This window comes from Anopheles funestus (genome assembly GCF_943734845.2).
Source record: "Anopheles funestus chromosome X unlocalized genomic scaffold, idAnoFuneDA-416_04 X_unloc_119, whole genome shotgun sequence".
NCBI classification, from domain to species: domain Eukaryota; kingdom Metazoa; phylum Arthropoda; class Insecta; order Diptera; family Culicidae; genus Anopheles; species Anopheles funestus.
Window position 1 is genome coordinate 30,360 of NW_026045060.1, and position 22,781 is coordinate 53,140.

A 22,781-nucleotide genomic window follows, 5' to 3' on the forward strand; every position below is an offset into this window, starting at 1 on the left:
AGGCGCTTTCGTGAATAGCTCCGGCCACAGACATGGTAGCGATTAGTGGTGCATGGAAGAAATCTAGCCACAAGTGCCATCTAGCCATGGCCAGAAGAAAGTGTGGCCATATCTTGGATACCGGCGGAGCTATGGGGCAAATATGGGCCAAAAATGGTGCAAGTTGGACCAAAAATCCGACCAAGTGCGCGAGGCGCTTTCGTGAATAGCTCCGGCCACAGACATGGTAGCGATTAGTGGTGCATGGAAGAAATCTAGCCACAAGTGCCATCTACCCATGGCCAGAAGAAAGTGTGGCCATATCTTGGATACCGGCGGAGCTATGGGGCAAATATGGGCCAAAAATGGTGCAAGTTGGACCAAAAATCCGACCAAGTGCGCGAGGCGCTTTCGTGAATAGCTCCGGCCACAGACATGGTAGCGATTAGTGGTGCATGGAAGAAATCTAGCCACAAGTGCCATCTACCCATGGCCAGAAGAAAGTGTGGCCATATCTTGGATACCGGCGGAGCTATGGGGCAAATATGGGCCAAAAATGGTGCAAGTTGGACCAAAAATCTGAAAAAGTACCTAGGTAAATGCGATGGTTGTTCGTCGAATAGCTCCGGCCACAGACATGGTAGCGATTAGTGGTGCATGGAAGAAATCTAGCCACAAGTGCCATCTACCCATGGCCAGAAGAAAGTGTGGCCATATCTTGGATACCGGCGGAGCTATGGGGCAAATATGGGCCAAAAATGGTGCCAGGTGGACCAAAAATCCGAAAAAGTACCTAGGTAAATGCGATGGTTGTTCGTCGAATAGCTCCGGCCACAGACATGGTAGCGATTAGTGGTGCATGGAAGAAATCTAGCCACAAGTGCCATCTACCCATGGCCAGAAGAAAGTGTGGCCATATCTTGGATACCGGCGGAGCTATGGGGCAAATATGGGCCAAAAATGGTGCAAGTTGGACCAAAAATCCGAAAAAGTACCTAGGTAAATGCGATGGTTGTTCGTCGAATAGCTCCGGCCACAGACATGGTAGCGATTAGTGGTGCATGGAAGAAATCTAGCCACAAGTGCCATCTACCCATGGCCAGAAGAAAGTGTGGCCATATCTTGGATACCGGCGGAGCTATGGGGCAAATATGGGCCAAAAATGGTGAAGTTGGACCAAAAATCCGAAAAAGTACCTAGGTAAATGCGATGGTTGTTCGTCGAATAGCTCCGGCCACAGACATGGTAGCGATTAGTGGTGCATGGAAGAAATCTAGCCACAAGTGCCATCTACCCATGGCCAGAAGAAAGTGTGGCGCTATCTTGGATACCGGCGGAGCTATGGGGCAAATATGGGCCAAAAATGGTGAAGTTGGACCAAAAATCCGACCAAGTGCGCGAGGCGCTTTCGTGAATAGCTCCGGCCACAGACATGGTAGCGATTAGTGGTGCATGGAAGAAATCTAGCCACAAGTGCCATCTACCCATGGCCAGAAGAAAGTGTGGCCATATCTTGGATACCGGCGGAGCTATGGGGCAAATATGGGCCAAAAATGGGTAAAATTGTACGGTCCAAAGCCAAGGGTAAATTTTTTTATTCCTCTAATAACTTCTAGCACAGACATTGAATCGGTTGGTGATGTATGGATGAAATGTAGCAAACAGTTGGAACTACCCATAAAATCTTAAAGATTGACGATCCAATGTATAGAACCGGAGTAATGTGCGATACTTGGTGAAAAATCGAGTGAAAAATTAGCTATAAACTGTTTTTGGCCCATAACTCGAATACTAGACATCGGAAGGGGGGGTCGTAGAACGATTTTTTGTTGCCCTATCGATTCCCTATCGAACGAGCAAAAGTTGTTTTTTTGACCAAAAAGGACCCCTACTCTAGTAAAATTGGCCTGATTTTACTAGTCCCCGGTACCCGTACAGGCAAAATGAGCAAAATGCTCAAGTATGAATGGTTTTTGGCTAATAACTCGAATACTAGACGTCGCAGGGGGGTGTCGTGGAACAATTTTTGGTAGCCCTTGAAATTATCTATCGAATGACATATACTTGATTTTTGGCCAAAAAGTTCCCTAGACTAGTAAAAATCGCATCATTTTACTAGAGTCGGGTACCCTGGACGAAAAACCGCTTAAGTTGCGGTTTTTGGCTAATAACTCGAATACTAGACGTCGCAGGGGGGTGTCGTGGAACAATTTTTGGTAGCCCTTGAAATTATCTATCGAATGACATATACTTGATTTTTGGCCAAAAAGTTCCCTAGACTAGTAAAAATCGCATCATTTTACTAGAGTCGGGTACCCTGGACGAAAAACCGCTTAAGTTGCGGTTTTGGGCTAATAACTCGAATACTAGACGTCGCAGGGGGGTGTCGTGGAACAATTTTTGGTAGCCCTTGAAATTATCTATCGAATGACATATACTTGATTTTTGGCCAAAAAGTTCCCTAGACTAGTAAAAATCGCATCATTTTACTAGAGTCGGGTACCCTGGACGAAAAACCGCTATAGTTGCGGTTTTTGGCTAATAACTCTAATACTAGACGTCGGAGGGGGGTGTCGTGGAACAATTTTTGGTAGCCCTTGAAATTATCTATCGAATGACATATACTTGATTTTTGGCCAAAAAGTTCCCTAGACTAGTAAAAATCGCATCATTTTACTAGAGTCGGGTACCCTGTACGAAAAACCGCTATAGTTGCGGTTTTTGGCCAATAACTCGAATACTAGACGTCGGAGGGGGGTGCCGTAGAACAATTTTTTGTAGCCCTTGAAATTACCTTTCGAATGATATATAGTGGTTTTTTGGTCAAACAGTGACCCCGAGACTAGTAACCCTCCATACACAAAACCGCCTAAAAAGTTTTGGTTTTGCAAAATTTTGAAAAGTGCGTCAAAAAAATTTTTTCAAAAAGTACCAAATCGTGATCAGAACTCACTATAGACCATAAAAAGTGAAATCCGATGATCATTTGCAACACTTGGTCAATCGAGAAAAATTTCACTTTTTTACTAGAGTCGGGTACCCTGAACGAAAAATCGCTCAAGTGATGGTTTTTGGCCAATAACTCGAATACTAGACGTCGGAGGGGGGTGCCGTAGAACAATTTTTTGTAGCCCTTGAAATTACCTTTCGAATGATATATAGTGGTTTTTTGGTCAAAAAGTGACCCCGAGACTAGTAACCCTCCATACACAAAACCGCCTAAAAAGTTTTGGTTTTGCAAAATTTTGAAAAGTGCGTCAAAAAATTTTTTCAAAAAGTACCAAATCGTGATCAGAACTCACTATAGACCATAAAAAGTGAAATCCGATGGTCATTTGCAACACTTGGTCAATCGAGAAAAATTTCACTTTTTTACTAGAGTCGGGTACCCTGAACGAAAAATCGCTTAAGTTGCGGTTTTTGGCTAATAACTCGAATACTAGGCGTCGAAGGGGGTGCCGTAGAACAATTTTTGGTAGCCCTTGAAATTATCTATCGAATGACATATACTTGATTTTTTGACCAAAAAGTTCCTAGACTAGTAAAAATCGCATCATTTTACTAGAGTCGGGTACCCTGTACGAAAAACCGCTATAGTTGCGGTTTTTGGCCAATAACTCGAATACTAGACGTCGGAGGGGGGTGCCGTAGAACAATTTTTTGTAGCCCTTGAAATTACCTTTCGAATGATATATAGTGGTTTTTTGGTCAAACAGTGACCCCGAGACTAGTAACCCTCCATACACAAAACCGCCTAAAAAGTTTTGGTTTTGCAAAATTTTGAAAAGTGCGTCAAAAAATTTTTTTCAAAAAGTACCAAATCGTGATCAGAACTCACTATAGACCATAAAAAGTGAAATCCGATGGTCATTTGCAACACTTGGTCAATCGAGAAAAATTTCACTTTTTTACTAGAGTCGGGTACCCTGAACGAAAAATCGCTCAAGTGATGGTTTTTGGCCAATAACTCGAATACTAGACGTCGGAGGGGGGTGCCGTAGAACAATTTTTTGTAGCCCTTGAAATTACCTTTCGAATGATATATAGTGGTTTTTTGGTCAAAAAGTGACCCCGAGACTAGTAACGCTCCATACAAATAACCGCCTAAAAAGTTTTGGTTTTGCAAAATTTTGAAAAGTTCAAAAAAATTTTTTTTTCAAAAACTACTAAAACGTGATAAGAACTTACTATAGACCATGAAAAGTGATATCCGATGATAATTTGCAAAAGTTGGTAACTAGTAAAAAATTTCACTTTTTTACTAGAGTCGGGTACCCGTACATTGAACATTTTGTATGGAAGACAACACTTGGTGCACCAAACTTTGTACCGCGAATAACTTTTTTGCCCGGCATCGGAGCGCATTGTCGTGGAACAACTTTTTGTAGCGCGTCACGAGACGCATCTAATTCTGAAGAAAGATCGAGAAAATGTTGAAAATTGGCCGAGTTATGGCAGGTGAAAGAAAAAGCTTAGGTCGCGAATAACTTTTTTGCCCGACATCGGAGCACATGGTCGTGGAAGACTTTTAGCTTGCATTTGTCGAGATCTATCCAAATCACAAAGAAAATCCAAAATCGGTCGGTAAATGACTGAGATATGGGCAAAAATAGGTTGAAACGTGGCACCGGGGTTGAACGGGGTTGAAATAGGTTGAAATAGAGGTTTTTTCGCGAATAACTTTTGTGCCCTACGTCTGAGCACATGGGTGTAGAATACTTTTTGGTAGAATTTCACGAGATGTAACTAAAACAGAAGAAATTTTGGAAAAATGTTGAAAATTCACCGAGTTACATCGAAGAATAGGTGCAAATGTGAACATTTTGTATGGAAAACAACAGTTGGTGCACCAAACTTTGTACCGCGAATAACTTTTTTGCCCGGCATCGGAGCGCATGGTCGTGGAACAACTTTTTGTAGCGCGTCACGAGACGCATCTAATTCTGAAGAAAGATCGAGAAAATGTTGAAAATTGACCGAGTTATGGCAGGTTAAATAAAAAGTTTAGGTCGCGAATAACTTTTTTGCCCGACATCGGAGCACATGGTCGTGGAAGACTTTTAGCTTGCATTTATCGAGATCTATCCAAATCACAAAGAAAATCCAAAATCGGTCGGTAAATGACTGAGATATGGGCAAAAATAGGTTGAAACGTGGCACCGGGGTTGAACGGGGTTGAAATAGGTTGAAATAGAGGTTTTTCGCGAATAACTTTTGTGCCCTACGTCTGAGCACATGGGTGTAGAATACTTTTTGGTAGAATTTCACGAGATGTAACTAAAACAGAAGAAATTTTGGAAAAATGTTGAAAATTCACCGAGTTACATCGAAGAATAGGTGCAAATGTGAACATTTTGTATGGAAAACAACAGTTGGTGCACCAAACTTTGTACCGCGAATAACTTTTTTGCCCGGCATTGGAGCGCATGGTCGTGGAATAACTTTTTGTAGCGCGTCACGAGACGCATCTAATTCTGAAGAAAGATCGAGAAAATGTTGAAAATTGGCCGAGTTATGGCAGGTAAAAGAAAAAGCTTAGGTCGCGAATAACTTTTTTGCCCGACATCGGAGCACATGGTCGTGGAAGACTTTTAGCTTGCATTTGTCGAGATCTATCCAAATCACAAAGAAAATCCAAAATCGGTCGGTAAATGACTGAGATATGGGCAAAAATAGGTTGAAACGTGGCACCGGGGTTGAACGGGGTTGAAATAGGTTGAAATAGAGGTTTTTCGCGAATAACTTTTGTGCCCTACGTCTGAGCACATGGGTGTAAAATACTTTTTGGTAGAATTTCACGAGATGTAACTAAAACAGAAGAAATTTTGGAAAAATGTTGAAAATTCACCGAGTTACATCGAAGAATAGGTGCAAATGTGAACATTTTGTATGGAAAACAACACTTGGTGCACCAAACTTTGTACCGCGAATAACTTTTTTGCCCGGCATCGGAGCGCATTGTCGTGGAACAACTTTTTGTAGCGCGTCACGAGACGCATCTAATTCTGAAGAAAGATCGAGAAAATGTTGAAAATTGGCCGAGTTATGGCAGGTGAAAGAAAAAGCTTAGGTCGCGAATAACTTTTTTGCCCGACATCGGAGCACATGGTCGTGGAAGACTTTTAGCTTGCATTTGTCGAGATCTATCCAAATCACAAAGAAAATCCAAAATCGGTCGGTAAATGACTGAGATATGGGCAAAAATAGGTTGAAACGTGGCACCGGGGTTGAACGGGGTTGAAATAGGCACCTTACTCGGTGGACACAAATCGGTACATAAAACAGGTTTTTCGCGAATAACTTTTGTGCCCTACGTCTGAGCACATGGGTGTAGAATACTTTTTGGTAGAATTTCACGAGATGTAACTAAAACAGAAGAAATTTTGGAAAAATGTTGAAAATTCACCGAGTTACATCGAAGAATAGGTGCAAATGTGAACATTTTGTATGGAAAACAACACTTGGTGCACCAAACTTTGTACCGCGAATAACTTTTTTGCCCGGCATCGGAGCGCATTGTCGTGGAACAACTTTTTGTAGCGCGTCACGAGACGCATCTAATTCTGAAGAAAGATCGAGAAAATGTTGAAAATTGGCCGAGTTATGGCAGGTGAAAGAAAAAGCTTAGGTCGCGAATAACTTTTTTGCCCGACATCGGAGCACATGGTCGTGGAAGACTTTTAGCTTGCATTTGTCGAGATCTATCCAAATCACAAAGAAAATCCAAAATCGGTCGGTAAATGACTGAGATATGGGCAAAAATAGGTTGAAACGTGGCACCGGGGTTGAACGGGGTTGAAATAGGTTGAAATAGAGGTTTTTCGCGAATAACTTTTGTGCCCTACGTCTGAGCACATGGGTGTAGAATACTTTTTGGTAGAATTTCACGAGATGTAACTAAAACAGAAGAAATTTTGGAAAAATGTTGAAAATTCACCGAGTTACATCGAAGAATAGGTGCAAATGTGAACATTTTGTATGGAAAACAACAGTTGGTGCACCAAACTTTGTACCGCGAATAACTTTTTTGCCCGGCATCGGAGCGCATGGTCGTGGAACAACTTTTTGTAGCGCGTCACGAGACGCATCTAATTCTGAAGAAAGATCGAGAAAATGTTGAAAATTGACCGAGTTATGGCAGGTGAAAGAAAAAGTTTAGGTCGCGAATAACTTTTTTGCCCGACATCGGAGCACATGGTCGTGGAAGACTTTTAGCTTGCATTTATCGAGATCTATCCAAATCACAAAGAAAATCCAAAATCGGTCGGTAAATGACTGAGATATAGTCAAAAATAGAAATTGAAATGCGAATCGCGAGAAATCAGCCTGAAGGTAGGCAATTCGTATAAGCCATTCAAAGTATTAGAAGCTACTTTTTCGAATAACTTTTTCCACAGACAACTTAGCACATCGGCGTAGAATAACTTTTGGTAGCTGATGAGCAGATCTTTCCAAATATGTGCTACAATTGAAGATCCATTGGAAACTGACCGAGTTATAAGCATCCAAAGTGGCAAAATGAGGAATTTTTTTAGAAAAATTGAGAAAATGTTAAGTCTTTGTACCTCAAATAACTTTTTCCACAGACAACTTAGCACATCGGCGTAGAATAACTTTTGGTAGCTAATGACCAGATCTATCCAAATATGTGCTACAATTGAAGATCCATTGGAAACTGACCGAGTTATAAGCATCCAAAGTGGCAAAATGAGGAATTTTTTTGGAAAAGTTGAGAAAATGTTAAGTCTTTGTACCTCGAATAACTTTTTTCACAGACAACTTAGCACATCGGCGTAGAATAACTTTTGGTAGCTAATGACCAGATCTATCCAAATATGTGCTACAATTGAAGATCCATTGGAAACTGACCGAGTTATAAGCATCCAAAGTGGCAAAATGAGGAATTTTTTTTGGAAAAGTTGAGAAAATGTTAAGTCTTTGTACCTCGAATAACTTTTTCCACAGACAACTTAGCACATCGGCGTAGAATAACTTTTAGGTAGCTAATGACCAGATCTATCCAAATATGTGCTACAATTGAAGATCCATTGGAAACTGACCGAGTTATAAGCATCCAAAGTGGCAAAATGAGGAATTTTTTTGGAAAAGTTGAGAAAATGTTAAGTCTTTGTACCTCGAATAACTTTTTCCACAGACAACTTAGCACATCGGCGTAGAATAACTTTTGGTAGCTAATGATCAGATCTATCCAAATATGTGCTACAATTGAAGATCCATTGGAAACTGACCGAGTTATAAGCATCCAAAGTGGCAAAATGAGGAATTTTTTTTGGAAAAGTTGAGAAAATGTTAAGTCTTTGTACCTCGAATAACTTTTTCCACAGACAACTTAGCACATCGGCGTAGAATAACTTTTGGTAGCTAATGACCAGATCTATCCAAATATGTGCTACAATTGAAGATCCATTGGAAACTGACCGAGTTATAAGCATCCAAAGTGGCAAAATGAGGAATTTTTTTGGAAAAGTTGAGAAAATGTTAAGTCTTTGTACCTCGAATAACTTTTTCCACAGACAACTTAGCACATCGGCGTAGAATAACTTTTGGTAGCTAATGACCAGATCTATCCAAATATGTGCTACAATTGAAGATCCATTGGAAACTGTCCGAGTTATAAGCATCCAAAGTGGCAAAATGAGGAATTTTTTTAAAAAATTGAGAAAATGTTAAGTCTTTGTACCTCAAATAACTTTTTCCACAGACAACTTAGCACATCGGCGTAGAATAACTTTTGGTAGCTAATGACCAGATCTATCCAAATATGTGCTACAATTGAAGATCCATTGGAAACTGACCGAGTTATAAGCATCCAAAGTGGCAAAATGAGGAATTTTTTTGGAAAAATTGAGAAAATGTTAAGTCTTTGTACCTCGAATAACTTTTTCCACAGACAACTTAGCACATCGGCGTAGAATAACTTTTGGTAGCTAATGACCAGATCTATCCAAATATGTGCTACAATTGAAGATCCATTGGAAACTGACCGAGTTATAAGCATCCAAAGTGGCAAAATGAGGAATTTTTTAGGAAAAATTGAGAAAATGTTAAGTCTTTGTACCTCAAATAACTTTTTCCACAGACAACTTAGCACATCGGCGTAGAATAACTTTTAGTAGCTAATGACCAGATCTATCCAAATATGTGCTACAATTGAAGATCCATTGGAAACTGACCGAGTTATAAGCATCCAAAGTGGCAAAATGAGGAATTTTTTGGAAAAGTTGAGAAAATGTTAAGTCTTTGTACCTCGAATAACTTTTTCCACAGACAACTTAGCACATCGGCGTAGAATAACTTTTGGTAGCTAATGACCAGATCTATCTAAATATGTGCTACAATTGAAGATCCATTGGAAACTGACCGAGTTATAAGCATCCAAAGTGGCAAAATGAGGAATTTTTTTGGAAAAGTTGAGAAAATGTTAAGTCTTTGTACCTCGAATAACTTTTTCCACAGACAACTTAGCACATCGGCGTAGAATAACTTTTGGTAGCTAATGACCAGATCTATCCAAATATGTGCTACAATTGAAGATCCATTGGAAACTGACCGAGTTATAAGCATCCAAAGTGGCAAAATGAGGAATTTTTTTAGAAAAATTGAGAAAATGTTAAGTCTTTGTACCTCAAATAACTTTTTCCACAGACAACTTAGCACATCGGCGTAGAATAACTTTTGGTAGCTAATGACCAGATCTATCCAAATATGTGCTACAATTGAAGATCCATTGGAAACTGACCGAGTTATAAGCATCCAAAGTGGCAAAATGAGGAATTTTTTTGGAAAAGTTGAGAAAATGTTAAGTCTTTGTACCTCGAATAACTTTTTCCACAGACAACTTAGCACATCAGCGTAGAATAACTTTTGGTAGCTAATGACCAGATCTATCCAAATATGTGCTACAATTGAAGATCCATTGGAAACTGACCGAGTTATAAGCATCCAAAGTGGCAAAATGAGGAATTTTTTTGGAAAAGTTGAGAAAATGTTAAGTCTTTGTACCTCGAATAACTTTTTCCACAGACAACTTAGCACATCGGCGTAGAATAACTTTTGGTAGCTAATGACCAGATCTATCCAAATATGTGCTACAATTGAAGATCCATTGGAAACTGACCGAGTTATAAGCATCCAAAGTGGCAAAATGAGGAATTTTTTGGAAAAGTTGAGAAAATGTTAAGTCTTTGTACCTCGAATAACTTTTTCCACAGACAACTTAGCACATCGGCGTAGAATAACTTTTGGTAGCTAATGACCAGATCTATCCAAATATGTGCTACAATTGAAGATCCATTGGAAACTGACCGAGTTATAAGCATCCAAAGTGGCAAAATGAGGAATTTTTTTGGAAAAGTTGAGAAAATGTTAAGTCTTTGTACCTCAAATAACTTTTTCCACAGACAACTTAGCACATCGGCGTAGAATAACTTTTGGTAGCTAATGACCAGATCTATCCAAATATGTGCTACAATTGAAGATCCATTGGAAACTGACCGAGTTATAAGCATCCAAAGTGGCAAAATGAGGAATTTTTTGGAAAAGTTGAGAAAATGTTAAGTCTTTGTACCTCGAATAACTTTTTCCACAGACAACTTAGCACATCGGCGTAGAATAACTTTTGGTAGCTAATGACCAGATCTATCCAAATATGTGCTACAATTGAAGATCCATTGGAAACTGTCCGAGTTATAAGCATCCAAAGTGGCAAAATGAGGAATTTTTTTGGAAAAGTTGAGAAAATGTTAAGTCTTTGTACCTCAAATAACTTTTTCCACAGACAACTTAGCACATCGGCGTAGAATAACTTTTGGTAGCTGATGAGCAGATCTTTCCAAATATGTGCTACAATTGAAGATCCATTGGAAACTGACCGAGTTATAAGCATCCAAAGTGGCAAAATGAGGAATTTTTTTAGAAAAATTGAGAAAATGTTAAGTCTTTGTACCTCAAATAACTTTTTCCACAGACAACTTAGCACATCGGCGTAGAATAACTTTTGGTAGCTAATGACCAGATCTATCCAAATATGTGCTACAATTGAAGATCCATTGGAAACTGACCGAGTTATAAGCATCCAAAGTGGCAAAATGAGGAATTTTTTTTGGAAAAGTTGAGAAAATGTTAAGTCTTTGTACCTCGAATAACTTTTTCCACAGACAACTTAGCACATCGGCGTAGAATAACTTTTGGTAGCTAATGACCAGATCTATCCAAATATGTGCTACAATTGAAGATCCATTGGAAACTGACCGAGTTATAAGCATCCAAAGTGGCAAAATGAGGAATTTTTTTGGAAAAGTTGAGAAAATGTTAAGTCTTTGTACCTCTAATAACTTTTTCCACAGACAACTTAGCACATCGGCGTAGAATAACTTTTGGTAGCTAATGACCAGATCTATCCAAATATGTGCTACAATTGAAGATCCATTGGAAACTGACCGAGTTATAAGCATCCAAAGTGGCAAAATGAGGAATTTTTTTAAAAAATTGAGAAAATGTTAAGTCTTTGTACCTCAAATAACTTTTTCCACAGACAACTTAGCACATCGGCGTAGAATAACTTTTGGTAGCTAATGAGCAGATCTATCCAAATATGTGCTACAATTGAAGATCCATTGGAAACTGACCGAGTTATAAGCATCCAAAGTGGCAAAATGAGGAATTTTTTTGGAAAAATTGAGAAAATGTTAAGTCTTTGTACCTCGAATAACTTTTTCCACAGACAACTTAGCACATCGGCGTAGAATAACTTTTGGTAGCTAATGACCAGATCTATCCAAATATGTGCTACAATTGAAGATCCATTGGAAACTGACCGAGTTATAAGCATCCAAAGTGGCAAAATGAGGAATTTTTTAGGAAAAATTGAGAAAATGTTAAGTCTTTGTACCTCAAATAACTTTTTCCACAGACAACTTAGCACATCGGCGTAGAATAACTTTTGGTAGCTAATGATCAGATCTATCCAAATATGTGCTACAATTGAAGATCCATTGGAAACTGACCGAGTTATAAGCATCCAAAGTGGCAAAATGAGGAATTTTTTTTGGAAAAGTTGAGAAAATGTTAAGTCTTTGTACCTCGAATAACTTTTTCCACAGACAACTTAGCACATCGGCGTAGAATAACTTTTGGTAGCTAATGACCAGATCTATCCAAATATGTGCTACAATTGAAGATCCATTGGAAACTGACCGAGTTATAAGCATCCAAAGTGGCAAAATGAGGAATTTTTTTTGGAAAAGTTGAGAAAATGTTAAGTCTTTGTACCTCGAATAACTTTTTCCACAGACAACTTAGCACATCGGCGTAGAATAACTTTTGGTAGCTAATGACCAGATCTATCCAAATATGTGCTACAATTGAAGATCCATTGGAAACTGACCGAGTTATAAGCATCCAAAGTGGCAAAATGAGGAATTTTTTTAAAAAATTGAGAAAATGTTAAGTCTTTGTACCTCAAATAACTTTTTCCACAGACAACTTAGCACATCGGCGTAGAATAACTTTTGGTAGCTAATGACCAGATCTATCCAAATATGTGCTACAATTGAAGATCCATTGGAAACTGACCGAGTTATAAGCATCCAAAGTGGCAAAATGAGGAATTTTTTTGGAAAAATTGAGAAAATGTTAAGTCTTTGTACCTCGAATAACTTTTTCCACAGACAACTTAGCACATCGGCGTAGAATAACTTTTGGTAGCTAATGACCAGATCTATCCAAATATGTGCTACAATTGAAGATCCATTGGAAACTGACCGAGTTATAAGCATCCAAAGTGGCAAAATGAGGAATTTTTTAGGAAAAATTGAGAAAATGTTAAGTCTTTGTACCTCAAATAACTTTTTCCACAGACAACTTAGCACATCGGCGTAGAATAACTTTTAGTAGCTAATGACCAGATCTATCCAAATATGTGCTACAATTGAAGATCCATTGGAAACTGACCGAGTTATAAGCATCCAAAGTGGCAAAATGAGGAATTTTTTGGAAAAGTTGAGAAAATGTTAAGTCTTTGTACCTCGAATAACTTTTTCCACAGACAACTTAGCACATCGGCGTAGAATAACTTTTGGTAGCTAATGACCAGATCTATCTAAATATGTGCTACAATTGAAGATCCATTGGAAACTGACCGAGTTATAAGCATCCAAAGTGGCAAAATGAGGAATTTTTTTGGAAAAGTTGAGAAAATGTTAAGTCTTTGTACCTCGAATAACTTTTTCCACAGACAACTTAGCACATCGGCGTAGAATAACTTTTAGGTAGCTAATGACCAGATCTATCCAAATATGTGCTACAATTGAAGATCCATTGGAAACTGACCGAGTTATAAGCATCCAAAGTGGCAAAATGAGGAATTTTTTGGAAAAGTTGAGAAAATGTTAAGTCTTTGTACCTCGAATAACTTTTTCCACAGACAACTTAGCACATCGGCGTAGAATAACTTTTGGTAGCTAATGACCAGATCTATCTAAATATGTGCTACAATTGAAGATCCATTGGAAACTGACCGAGTTATAAGCATCCAAAGTGGCAAAATGAGGAATTTTTTTGGAAAAGTTGAGAAAATGTTAAGTCTTTGTACCTCGAATAACTTTTTCCACAGACAACTTAGCACATCGGCGTAGAATAACTTTTGGTAGCTAATGACCAGATCTATCCAAATATGTGCTACAATTGAAGATCCATTGGAAACTGACCGAGTTATAAGCATCCAAAGTGGCAAAATGAGGAATTTTTTTGGAAAAGTTGAGAAAATGTTAAGTCTTTGTACCTCGAATAACTTTTTCCACAGACAACTTAGCACATCGGCGTAGAATAACTTTTGGTAGCTAATGATCAGATCTATCCAAATATGTGCTACAATTGAAGATCCATTGGAAACTGACCGAGTTATAAGCATCCAAAGTGGCAAAATGAGGAATTTTTTTGGAAAAGTTGAGAAAATGTTAAGTCTTTGTACCTCGAATAACTTTTTCCACAGACAACTTAGCACATCGGCGTAGAATAACTTTTAGGTAGCTAATGACCAGATCTATCCAAATATGTGCTACAATTGAAGATCCATTGGAAACTGACCGAGTTATAAGCATCCAAAGTGGCAAAATGAGGAATTTTTTGGAAAAGTTGAGAAAATGTTAAGTCTTTGTACCTCGAATAACTTTTTCCACAGACAACTTAGCACATCGGCGTAGAATAACTTTTGGTAGCTAATGACCAGATCTATCTAAATATGTGCTACAATTGAAGATCCATTGGAAACTGACCGAGTTATAAGCATCCAAAGTGGCAAAATGAGGAATTTTTTTGGAAAAGTTGAGAAAATGTTAAGTCTTTGTACCTCGAATAACTTTTTCCACAGACAACTTAGCACATCGGCGTAGAATAACTTTTAGGTAGCTAATGACCAGATCTATCCAAATATGTGCTACAATTGAAGATCCATTGGAAACTGACCGAGTTATAAGCATCCAAAGTGGCAAAATGAGGAATTTTTTTGGAAAAGTTGAGAAAATGTTAAGTCTTTGTACCTCGAATAACTTTTTCCACAGACAACTTAGCACATCGGCGTAGAATAACTTTTGGTAGCTAATGATCAGATCTATCCAAATATGTGCTACAATTGAAGATCCATTGGAAACTGACCGAGTTATAAGCATCCAAAGTGGCAAAATGAGGAATTTTTTTGGAAAAGTTGAGAAAATGTTAAGTCTTTGTACCTCGAATAACTTTTTCCACAGACAACTTAGCACATCAGCGTAGAATAACTTTTGGTAGCTAATGACCAGATCTATCCAAATATGTGCTACAATTGAAGATCCATTGGAAACTGACCGAGTTATAAGCATCCAAAGTGGCAAAATGAGGAATTTTTTTGGAAAAATTGAGAAAATGTTAAGTCTTTGTACCTCGAATAACTTTTTCCACAGACAACTTAGCACATCGGCGTAGAATAACTTTTGGTAGCTAATGACCAGATCTATCCAAATATGTGCTACAATTGAAGATCCATTGGAAACTGACCGAGTTATAAGCATCCAAAGTGGCAAAATGAGGAATTTTTTAGGAAAAATTGAGAAAATGTTAAGTCTTTGTACCTCAAATAACTTTTTCCACAGACAACTTAGCACATCGGCGTAGAATAACTTTTGGTAGCTAATGATCAGATCTATCCAAATATGTGCTACAATTGAAGATCCATTGGAAACTGACCGAGTTATAAGCATCCAAAGTGGCAAAATGAGGAATTTTTTAGGAAAATTGAGAAAATGTTAAGTCTTTGTACCTCAAATAACTTTTTCCACAGACAACTTAGCACATCGGCGTAGAATAACTTTTAGTAGCTAATGACCAGATCTATCCAAATATGTGCTACAATTGAAGATCCATTGGAAACTGACCGAGTTATAAGCATCCAAAGTGGCAAAATGAGGAATTTTTTTGGAAAAATTGAGAAAATGTTAAGTCTTTGTACCTCGAATAACTTTTTCCACAGACAACTTAGCACATCGGCGTAGAATAACTTTTGGTAGCTAATGACCAGATCTATCCAAATATGTGCTACAATTGAAGATCCATTGGAAACTGACCGAGTTATAAGCATCCAAAGTGGCAAAATGAGGAATTTTTTAGGAAAAATTGAGAAAATGTTAAGTCTTTGTACCTCAAATAACTTTTTCCACAGACAACTTAGCACATCGGCGTAGAATAACTTTTAGTAGCTAATGACCAGATCTATCCAAATATGTGCTACAATTGAAGATCCATTGGAAACTGACCGAGTTATAAGCATCCAAAGTGGCAAAATGAGGAATTTTTTTTGGAAAAGTTGAGAAAATGTTAAGTCTTTGTACCTCGAATAACTTTTTCCACAGACAACTTAGCACATCGGCGTAGAATAACTTTTAGTAGCTAATGACCAGATCTATCCAAATATGTGCTACAATTGAAGATCCATTGGAAACTGACCGAGTTATAAGCATCCAAAGTGGCAAAATGAGGAATTTTTTTGGAAAAGTTGAGAAAATGTTAAGTCTTTGTACCTCGAATAACTTTTTCCACAGACAACTTAGCACATCGGCGTAGAATAACTTTTGGTAGCTAATGACCAGATCTATCCAAATATGTGCTACAATTGAAGATCCATTGGAAACTGACCGAGTTATAAGGATCCAAAGTGGCAAAATGAGGAATTTTTTGGAAAAGTTGAGAAAATGTTAAGTCTTTGTACCTTGAATAACTTTTTCCACAGACAACTTAGCACATCGGCGTAGAATAACTTTTGGTAGCTAATGACCAGATCTATCCAAATATGTGCTACAATTGAAGATCCATTGGAAACTGACCGAGTTATAAGGATCCAAAGTGGCAAAATGGGTAAAATTTTACGGGGCAAAGCCAAGGGTAATTTTTTTTATCCCTCTAATAACTTCTAGCACAGACATTGAATCGCTTTGTGATGTACGGATGAAATGTAGCAAACAGTTGGAACTACCCATAAAATCTTAAAGATAGACGATCCAATGTATAGAACCGGAGTAATGTGCGATACATGGTGAAAAATCGAGTGAAAAATTAACTATAAACTGTTTTTCCTCAATAACTCGAATACTAGACGTCGGAGGGGGGTGCCGTAGAACAATTTTTTGTAGCCCTTGAAATTACCTTTCGAATGATATATAGTGGTTTTTTGGTCAAAAAGTGACCCCGAGACTAGTAACCCTCCATACACAAAACCGCCTAAAAAGTTTTGGTTTTGCAAAATTTTGAAAAGTGCGTCAAAAAAATTTCTTCAAAAAGTACCAAATCGTGATCAGAACTCACTATAGACCATAAAAAGTGAAATCCGATGATCATTTGCAACACTTGGTCAATCGAGAAAAATTTCACTTTTTTACTAGAGTCGGGTACCCTGAACGAAAAATCGCTTAAGTTGCGGTTTTTGGCTAATAACTCGAATACTAGGCGTCGGAGGGGGGTGCCGTAGAACAATTTTTGGTAGCCCTTGAAATTATCTATCGAATGACATATACTTGATTTTTTGACCAAAAAGTTCCTAGACTAGTAAAAATCGCATCATTTTACTAGAGTCGGGTACCCTGTACGAAAAACCGCTATAGTTGCGGTTTTTGGCCAATAACTCGAATACTAGACGTCGGAGGGGGGTGCCGTAGAACAATTTTTTGTAGCCCTTGAAATTACCTTTCGAATGATATATAGTGGTTTTTTGGTCAAACAGTGACCCCGAGACTAGTAACCCTCCATACACAAAACCGCCTAAAAAGTTTTGGTTTTGCAAAATTTTGAAAAGTGCGTCAAAAAAATTTTTTCAAAAAGTACCAAATCGTGATCAGAACTCACTATAGACCATAAAAAGTGAAATCCGATGATCATTTGCAACACTTGGTCAATCGAGAAAAATTTCACTTTTTTACTAGAGTCGGGTACCCTGAACGAAAAATCGCTCAAGTGATGGTTTTTGGCCAATAACTCGAATACTAGACGTCGGAGGGGGGTGCCGTAGAACAATTTTTTGTAGCCCTTGAAATTACCTTTCGAATGATATATAGTGGTTTTTTGGTCAAAAAGTGACCCCGAGACTAGTAACCCTCCATACACAAAACCGCCTAAAAAGTTTTGGTTTTGCAAAATTTTGAAAAGTGCGTCAAAAAAATTTTTTCAAAAAGTACCAAATCGTGATCAGAACTCACTATAGACCATAAAAAGTGAAATCCGATGATCATTTGCAACACTTGGTCAATCGAGAAAAATTTCACTTTTTTACTAGAGTCGGGTACCCTGAACGAAAAATCGCTCAAGTGATGGTTTTTGGCCAATAACTCGAATACTAGACGTCGGAGGGGGGTGCCGTAGAACAATTTTTGGTAGCCCTTGAAATTATCTATCGAATGACATATACTTGATTTTTTGACCAAAAAGTTCCTAGACTAGTAAAAATCGCATCATTTTACTAGAGTCGGGTACCCTGTACGAAAAACCGCTATAGTTGCGGTTTTTGGCCAATAACTCGAATACTAGACGTCGGAGGGGGGTGCCGTAGAACAATTTTTTGTAGCCCTTGAAATTACCTTTCGAATGATATATAGTGGTTTTTTGGTCAAAAAGTGACCCCGAGACTAGTAACCCTCCATACACAAAACCGCCTAAAAAGTTTTGGTTTTGCAAAATTTTGAAAAGTGCGTCAAAAAAATTTTTTCAAAAAGTACCAAATCGTGATCAGAACTCACTATAGACCATAAAAAGTGAAATCCGATGGTCATTTGCAACACTTGGTCAATCGAGAAAAATTTCACTTTTTTACTAGAGTCGGGTACCCTGAACGAAAAATCGCTTAAGTTGCGGTTTTTGGCTAATAACTCGAATACTAGGCGTCGAAGGGGGTGCCGTAGAACAATTTTTGGTAGCCCTTGAAATTATCTATCGAATGACATATACTTGATTTTTTGACCAAAAAGTTCCTAGACTAGTAAAAATCGCATCATTTTACTAGAGTCGGGTACCCTGTACGAAAAACCGCTATAGTTGCGGTTTTTGGCCAATAACTCGAATACTAGACGTCGGAGGGGGGTGCCGTAGAACAATTTTTTGTAGCCCTTGAAATTACCTTTCGAATGATATATAGTGGTTTTTTGGTCAAACAGTGACCCCGAGACTAGTAACCCTCCATACACAAAACCGCCTAAAAAGTTTTGGTTTTGCAAAATTTTGAAAAGTGCGTCAAAAAATTTTTTTCAAAAAGTACCAAATCGTGATCAGAACTCACTATAGACCATAAAAAGTGAAATCCGATGGTCATTTGCAACACTTGGTCAATCGAGAAAAATTTCACTTTTTTACTAGAGTCGGGTACCCTGAACGAAAAATCGCTCAAGTGATGGTTTTTGGCCAATAACTCGAATACTAGACGTCGGAGGGGGGTGCCGTAGAACAATTTTTTGTAGCCCTTGAAATTACCTTTCGAATGATATATAGTGGTTTTTTGGTCAAAAAGTGACCCCGAGACTAGTAACGCTCCATACAAAAAACCGCCTAAAAAGTTTTGGTTTTGCAAAATTTTGAAAAGTTCAAAAAAATTTTTTTTTCAAAAACTACTAAAACGTGATAAGAACTTACTATAGACCATGAAAAGTGATATCCGATGATAATTTGCAAAAGTTGGTAACTAGTAAAAAATTTCACTTTTTTACTAGAGTCGGGTACCCGTACATTGAACATTTTGTATGGAAGACAACACTTGGTGCACCAAACTTTGTACCGCGAATAACTTTTTTGCCCGGCATCGGAGCGCATTGTCGTGGAACAACTTTTTGTAGCGCGTCACGAGACGCATCTAATTCTGAAGAAAGATCGAGAAAATGTTGAAAATTGGCCGAGTTATGGCAGGTGAAAGAAAAAGCTTAGGTCGCGAATAACTTTTTTGCCCGACATCGGAGCACATGGTCGTGGAAGACTTTTAGCTTGCATTTGTCGAGATCTATCCAAATCACAAAGAAAATCCAAAATCGGTCGGTAAATGACTGAGATATGGGCAAAAATAGGTTGAAACGTGGCACCGGGGTTGAACGGGGTTGAAATAGGTTGAAATAGAGGTTTTTCGCGAATAACTTTTGTGCCCTACGTCTGAGCACATGGGTGTAGAATACTTTTTGGTAGAATTTCACGAGATGTAACTAAAACAGAAGAAATTTTGGAAAAATGTTGAAAATTCACCGAGTTACATCGAAGAATAGGTGCAAATGTGAACATTTTGTATGGAAAACAACAGTTGGTGCACCAAACTTTGTACCGCGAATAACTTTTTTGCCCGGCATCGGAGCGCATGGTCGTGGAACAACTTTTTGTAGCGCGTCACGAGACGCATCTAATTCTGAAGAAAGATCGAGAAAATGTTGAAAATTGACCGAGTTATGGCAGGTTAAAGAAAAAGTTTAGGTCGCGAATAACTTTTTTGCCCGACATCGGAGCACATGGTCGTGGAAGACTTTTAGCTTGCATTTATCGAGATCTATCCAAATCACAAAGAAAATCCAAAATCGGTCGGTAAATGACTGAGATATGGGCAAAAATAGGTTGAAACGTGGCACCGGGGTTGAACGGGGTTGAAATAGGTTGAAATAGAGGTTTTTCGCGAATAACTTTTGTGCCCTACGTCTGAGCACATGGGTGTAGAATACTTTTTGGTAGAATTTCACGAGATGTAACTAAAACAGAAGAAATTTTGGAAAAATGTTGAAAATTCACCGAGTTACATCGAAGAATAGGTGCAAATGTGAACATTTTGTATGGAAAACAACAGTTGGTGCACCAAACTTTGTACCGCGAATAACTTTTTTGCCCGGCATTGGAGCGCATGGTCGTGGAATAACTTTTTGTAGCGCGTCACGAGACGCATCTAATTCTGAAGAAAGATCGAGAAAATGTTGAAAATTGGCCGAGTTATGGCAGGTAAAAGAAAAAGCTTAGGTCGCGAATAACTTTTTTGCCCGACATCGGAGCACATGGTCGTGGAAGACTTTTAGCTTGCATTTGTCGAGATCTATCCAAATCACAAAGAAAATCCAAAATCGGTCGGTAAATGACTGAGATATGGGCAAAAATAGGTTGAAACGTGGCACCGGGGTTGAACGGGGTTGAAATAGGTTGAAATAGAGGTTTTTCGCGAATAACTTTTGTGCCCTACGTCTGAGCACATGGGTGTAAAATACTTTTTGGTAGAATTTCACGAGATGTAACTAAAACAGAAGAAATTTTGGAAAAATGTTGAAAATTCACCGAGTTACATCGAAGAATAGGTGCAAATGTGAACATTTTGTATGGAAAACAACACTTGGTGCACCAAACTTTGTACCGCGAATAACTTTTTTGCCGGCATCGGAGCGCATTGTCGTGGAACAACTTTTTGTAGCGCGTCACGAGACGCATCTAATTCTGAAGAAAGATCGAGAAAATGTTGAAAATTGGCCGAGTTATGGCAGGTGAAAGAAAAAGCTTAGGTCGCGAATAACTTTTTTGCCCGACATCGGAGCACATGGTCGTGGAAGACTTTTAGCTTGCATTTGTCGAGATCTATCCAAATCACAAAGAAAATCCAAAATCGGTCGGTAAATGACTGAGATATGGGCAAAAATAGGTTGAAACGTGGCACCGGGGTGTTGAACGGGGTTGAAATAGGTTTGAAATAGAGGTTTTTCGCGAATAACTTTTGTGCCCTACGTCTGAGCACATGGGTGTAGAATACTTTTTGGTAGAATTTCACGAGATGTAACTAAAACAGAAGAAATTTGGAAAAATGTTGAAAATTCACCGAGTTACATCGAAGAATAGGTGCAAATGTGAACATTTTGTATGGAAAACAACACTTGGTGCACCAAACTTTGTACCGCGAATAACTTTTTTGCCCGGCATCGGAGCGCATTGTCGTGGAACAACTTTTTGTAGCGCGTCACGAGACGCATCTAATTCTGAAGAAAGATCGAGAAAATGTTGAAAAATTGGCCGAGTTATGGCAGGTGAAAGAAAAAGCTTAGGTCGCGAATAACTTTTTGCCCGACATCGGAGCACATGGTCGTGGAAGACTTTTAGCTTGCATTTGTCGAGATCTATCCAAATCACAAAGAAAATCCAAAATCGGTCGGTAAATGACTGAGATATGGGCAAAAATAGGTTGAAACGTGGCACCGGGGTTGAACGGGGTTGAAATAGGTTGAAATAGAGGTTTTTCGCGAATAACTTTTGTGCCCTACGTCTGAGCACATGGGTGTAGAATACTTTTTGGTAGAATTTCACGAGATGTAACTAAAACAGAAGAAATTTTGGAAAAATGTTGAAAATTCACCGAGTTACATCGAAGAATAGGTGCAAATGTGAACATTTTGTATGGAAAAACAACACTTGGTGCACCAAACTTTGTACGCGAATAACTTTTTTGCCCGGCATCGGAGCGCATTGTCGTGGAACAACTTTTTGTAGCGCGTCACGAGACGCATCTAATTCTGAAGAAAGATCGAGAAAATGTTGAAAATTGGCCGAGTTATGGCAGGTGAAAGAAAAAGCTTAGGTCGCGAATAACTTTTTTGCCCGACATCGGAGCACATGGTCGTGGAAGACTTTTAGCTTGCATTTGTCGAGATCTATCCAAATCACAAAGAAAATCCAAAATCGGTCGGTAAATGACTGAGATATGGGCAAAAATAGGTTGAAACGTGGCACCGGGGTTGAACGGGGTTGTAATAGGTTGAAATAGAGGTTTTTCGCGAATAACTTTTGTGCCCTACGTCTGAGCACATGGGTGTAGAATACTTTTTGGTAGAATTTCACGAGATGTAACTAAAACAGAAGAAATTTTGGAAAAATGTTGAAAATTCACCGAGTTACATCGAAGAATAGGTGCAAATGTGAACATTTTGTATGGAAAACAACACTTGGTGCACCAAACTTTGTACCGCGAATAACTTTTTTGCCGGCATCGGAGCGCATTGTCGTGGAACAACTTTTTGTAGCGCGTCACGAGGACGCATCTAATTCTGAAGAAAGATCGAGAAAATGTTGAAAATTGGCCGAGTTATGGCAGGTGAAAGAAAAAGCTTAGGTCGCGAATAACTTTTTTGCCCGACATCGGGAGCACATGGTCGTGGAAGACTTTTAGCTTGCATTTGTCGAGATCTATCCAAATCACAAAGAAAATCCAAAATCGGTCGGTAAATGACTGAGATATGGGCAAAAATAGGTTGAAACGTGGCACCGGGGTTGAACGG

General features: G+C 38.7%; 1 protein-coding gene and 1 long non-coding RNA gene across 28 annotated transcripts; one reads left to right on the top strand and one right to left on the bottom strand.

Annotated features, from left to right (window-relative positions):
- Window positions 1–4,960: 4,960 nt before the first annotated feature.
- On the top strand, window positions 4,961–21,902 carry LOC125772825 (uncharacterized). 4 transcript variants are annotated; one of them, XR_007419680.1, is made up of 4 exons: window positions 4,961–4,987; window positions 5,519–7,138; window positions 19,429–20,472; window positions 21,537–21,902. It is a non-coding gene; the product is annotated as an uncharacterized LOC125772825 (long non-coding RNA). The 4 variants fall into 4 exon arrangements; XR_007419677.1 differs by lacking the exon at window positions 21,537–21,902 and adding an exon at window positions 20,491–21,173 and having other exon boundaries at window positions 19,429–19,959; XR_007419679.1 differs by lacking the exon at window positions 21,537–21,902 and adding an exon at window positions 20,491–21,173 and having other exon boundaries at window positions 5,519–7,120; window positions 19,411–19,959.
- Window positions 7,251–16,840, bottom strand: LOC125772823 (uncharacterized). 24 transcript variants are annotated; one of them, XM_049444188.1, is made up of 5 exons: window positions 16,050–16,839; window positions 14,538–15,292; window positions 10,757–10,945; window positions 9,625–9,813; window positions 8,629–9,058 (listed from the first exon to the last, which is right to left on the bottom strand). In XM_049444188.1, the coding sequence occupies exons 2-5, from the start codon at window positions 15,231–15,233 to the stop codon at window positions 8,648–8,650; spliced, it is 1,485 nt and encodes a 494-aa protein (XP_049300145.1). In that variant the 5' UTR covers window positions 15,234–15,292; window positions 16,050–16,839; the 3' UTR covers window positions 8,629–8,647. The 24 variants fall into 24 exon arrangements, 13 of the variants coding, with proteins under 13 accessions (XP_049300146.1, XP_049300147.1, XP_049300145.1 ...); XM_049444185.1 differs by having other exon boundaries at window positions 9,625–10,002; XM_049444191.1 differs by having other exon boundaries at window positions 9,625–10,002; window positions 14,538–14,726; window positions 15,861–16,839.
- Window positions 21,903–22,781: the final 879 nt, after the last annotated feature.

What these genes read in the sequence shown, in the direction of transcription:
- LOC125772823 (XM_049444185.1), bottom strand. Translation starts at nt 15,233, where the DNA reads ATGCTTATAACTCGGTCAGTTTCCAATGGATCTTCAATTGTAGCACAT. An exon ending in TGTGGAAAAAGTTATTCGAG is followed by an intron (nt 10,946 to 14,537) that starts GTACAAAGACTT and finishes AAGTTATTTGAG; the next exon opens with GTACAAAGACTTAACATTTT. An exon ending in TGTGGAAAAAGTTATTTGAG is followed by an intron (nt 10,003 to 10,756) that starts GTACAAAGACTT and finishes AAGTTATTCGAG; the next exon opens with GTACAAAGACTTAACATTTT.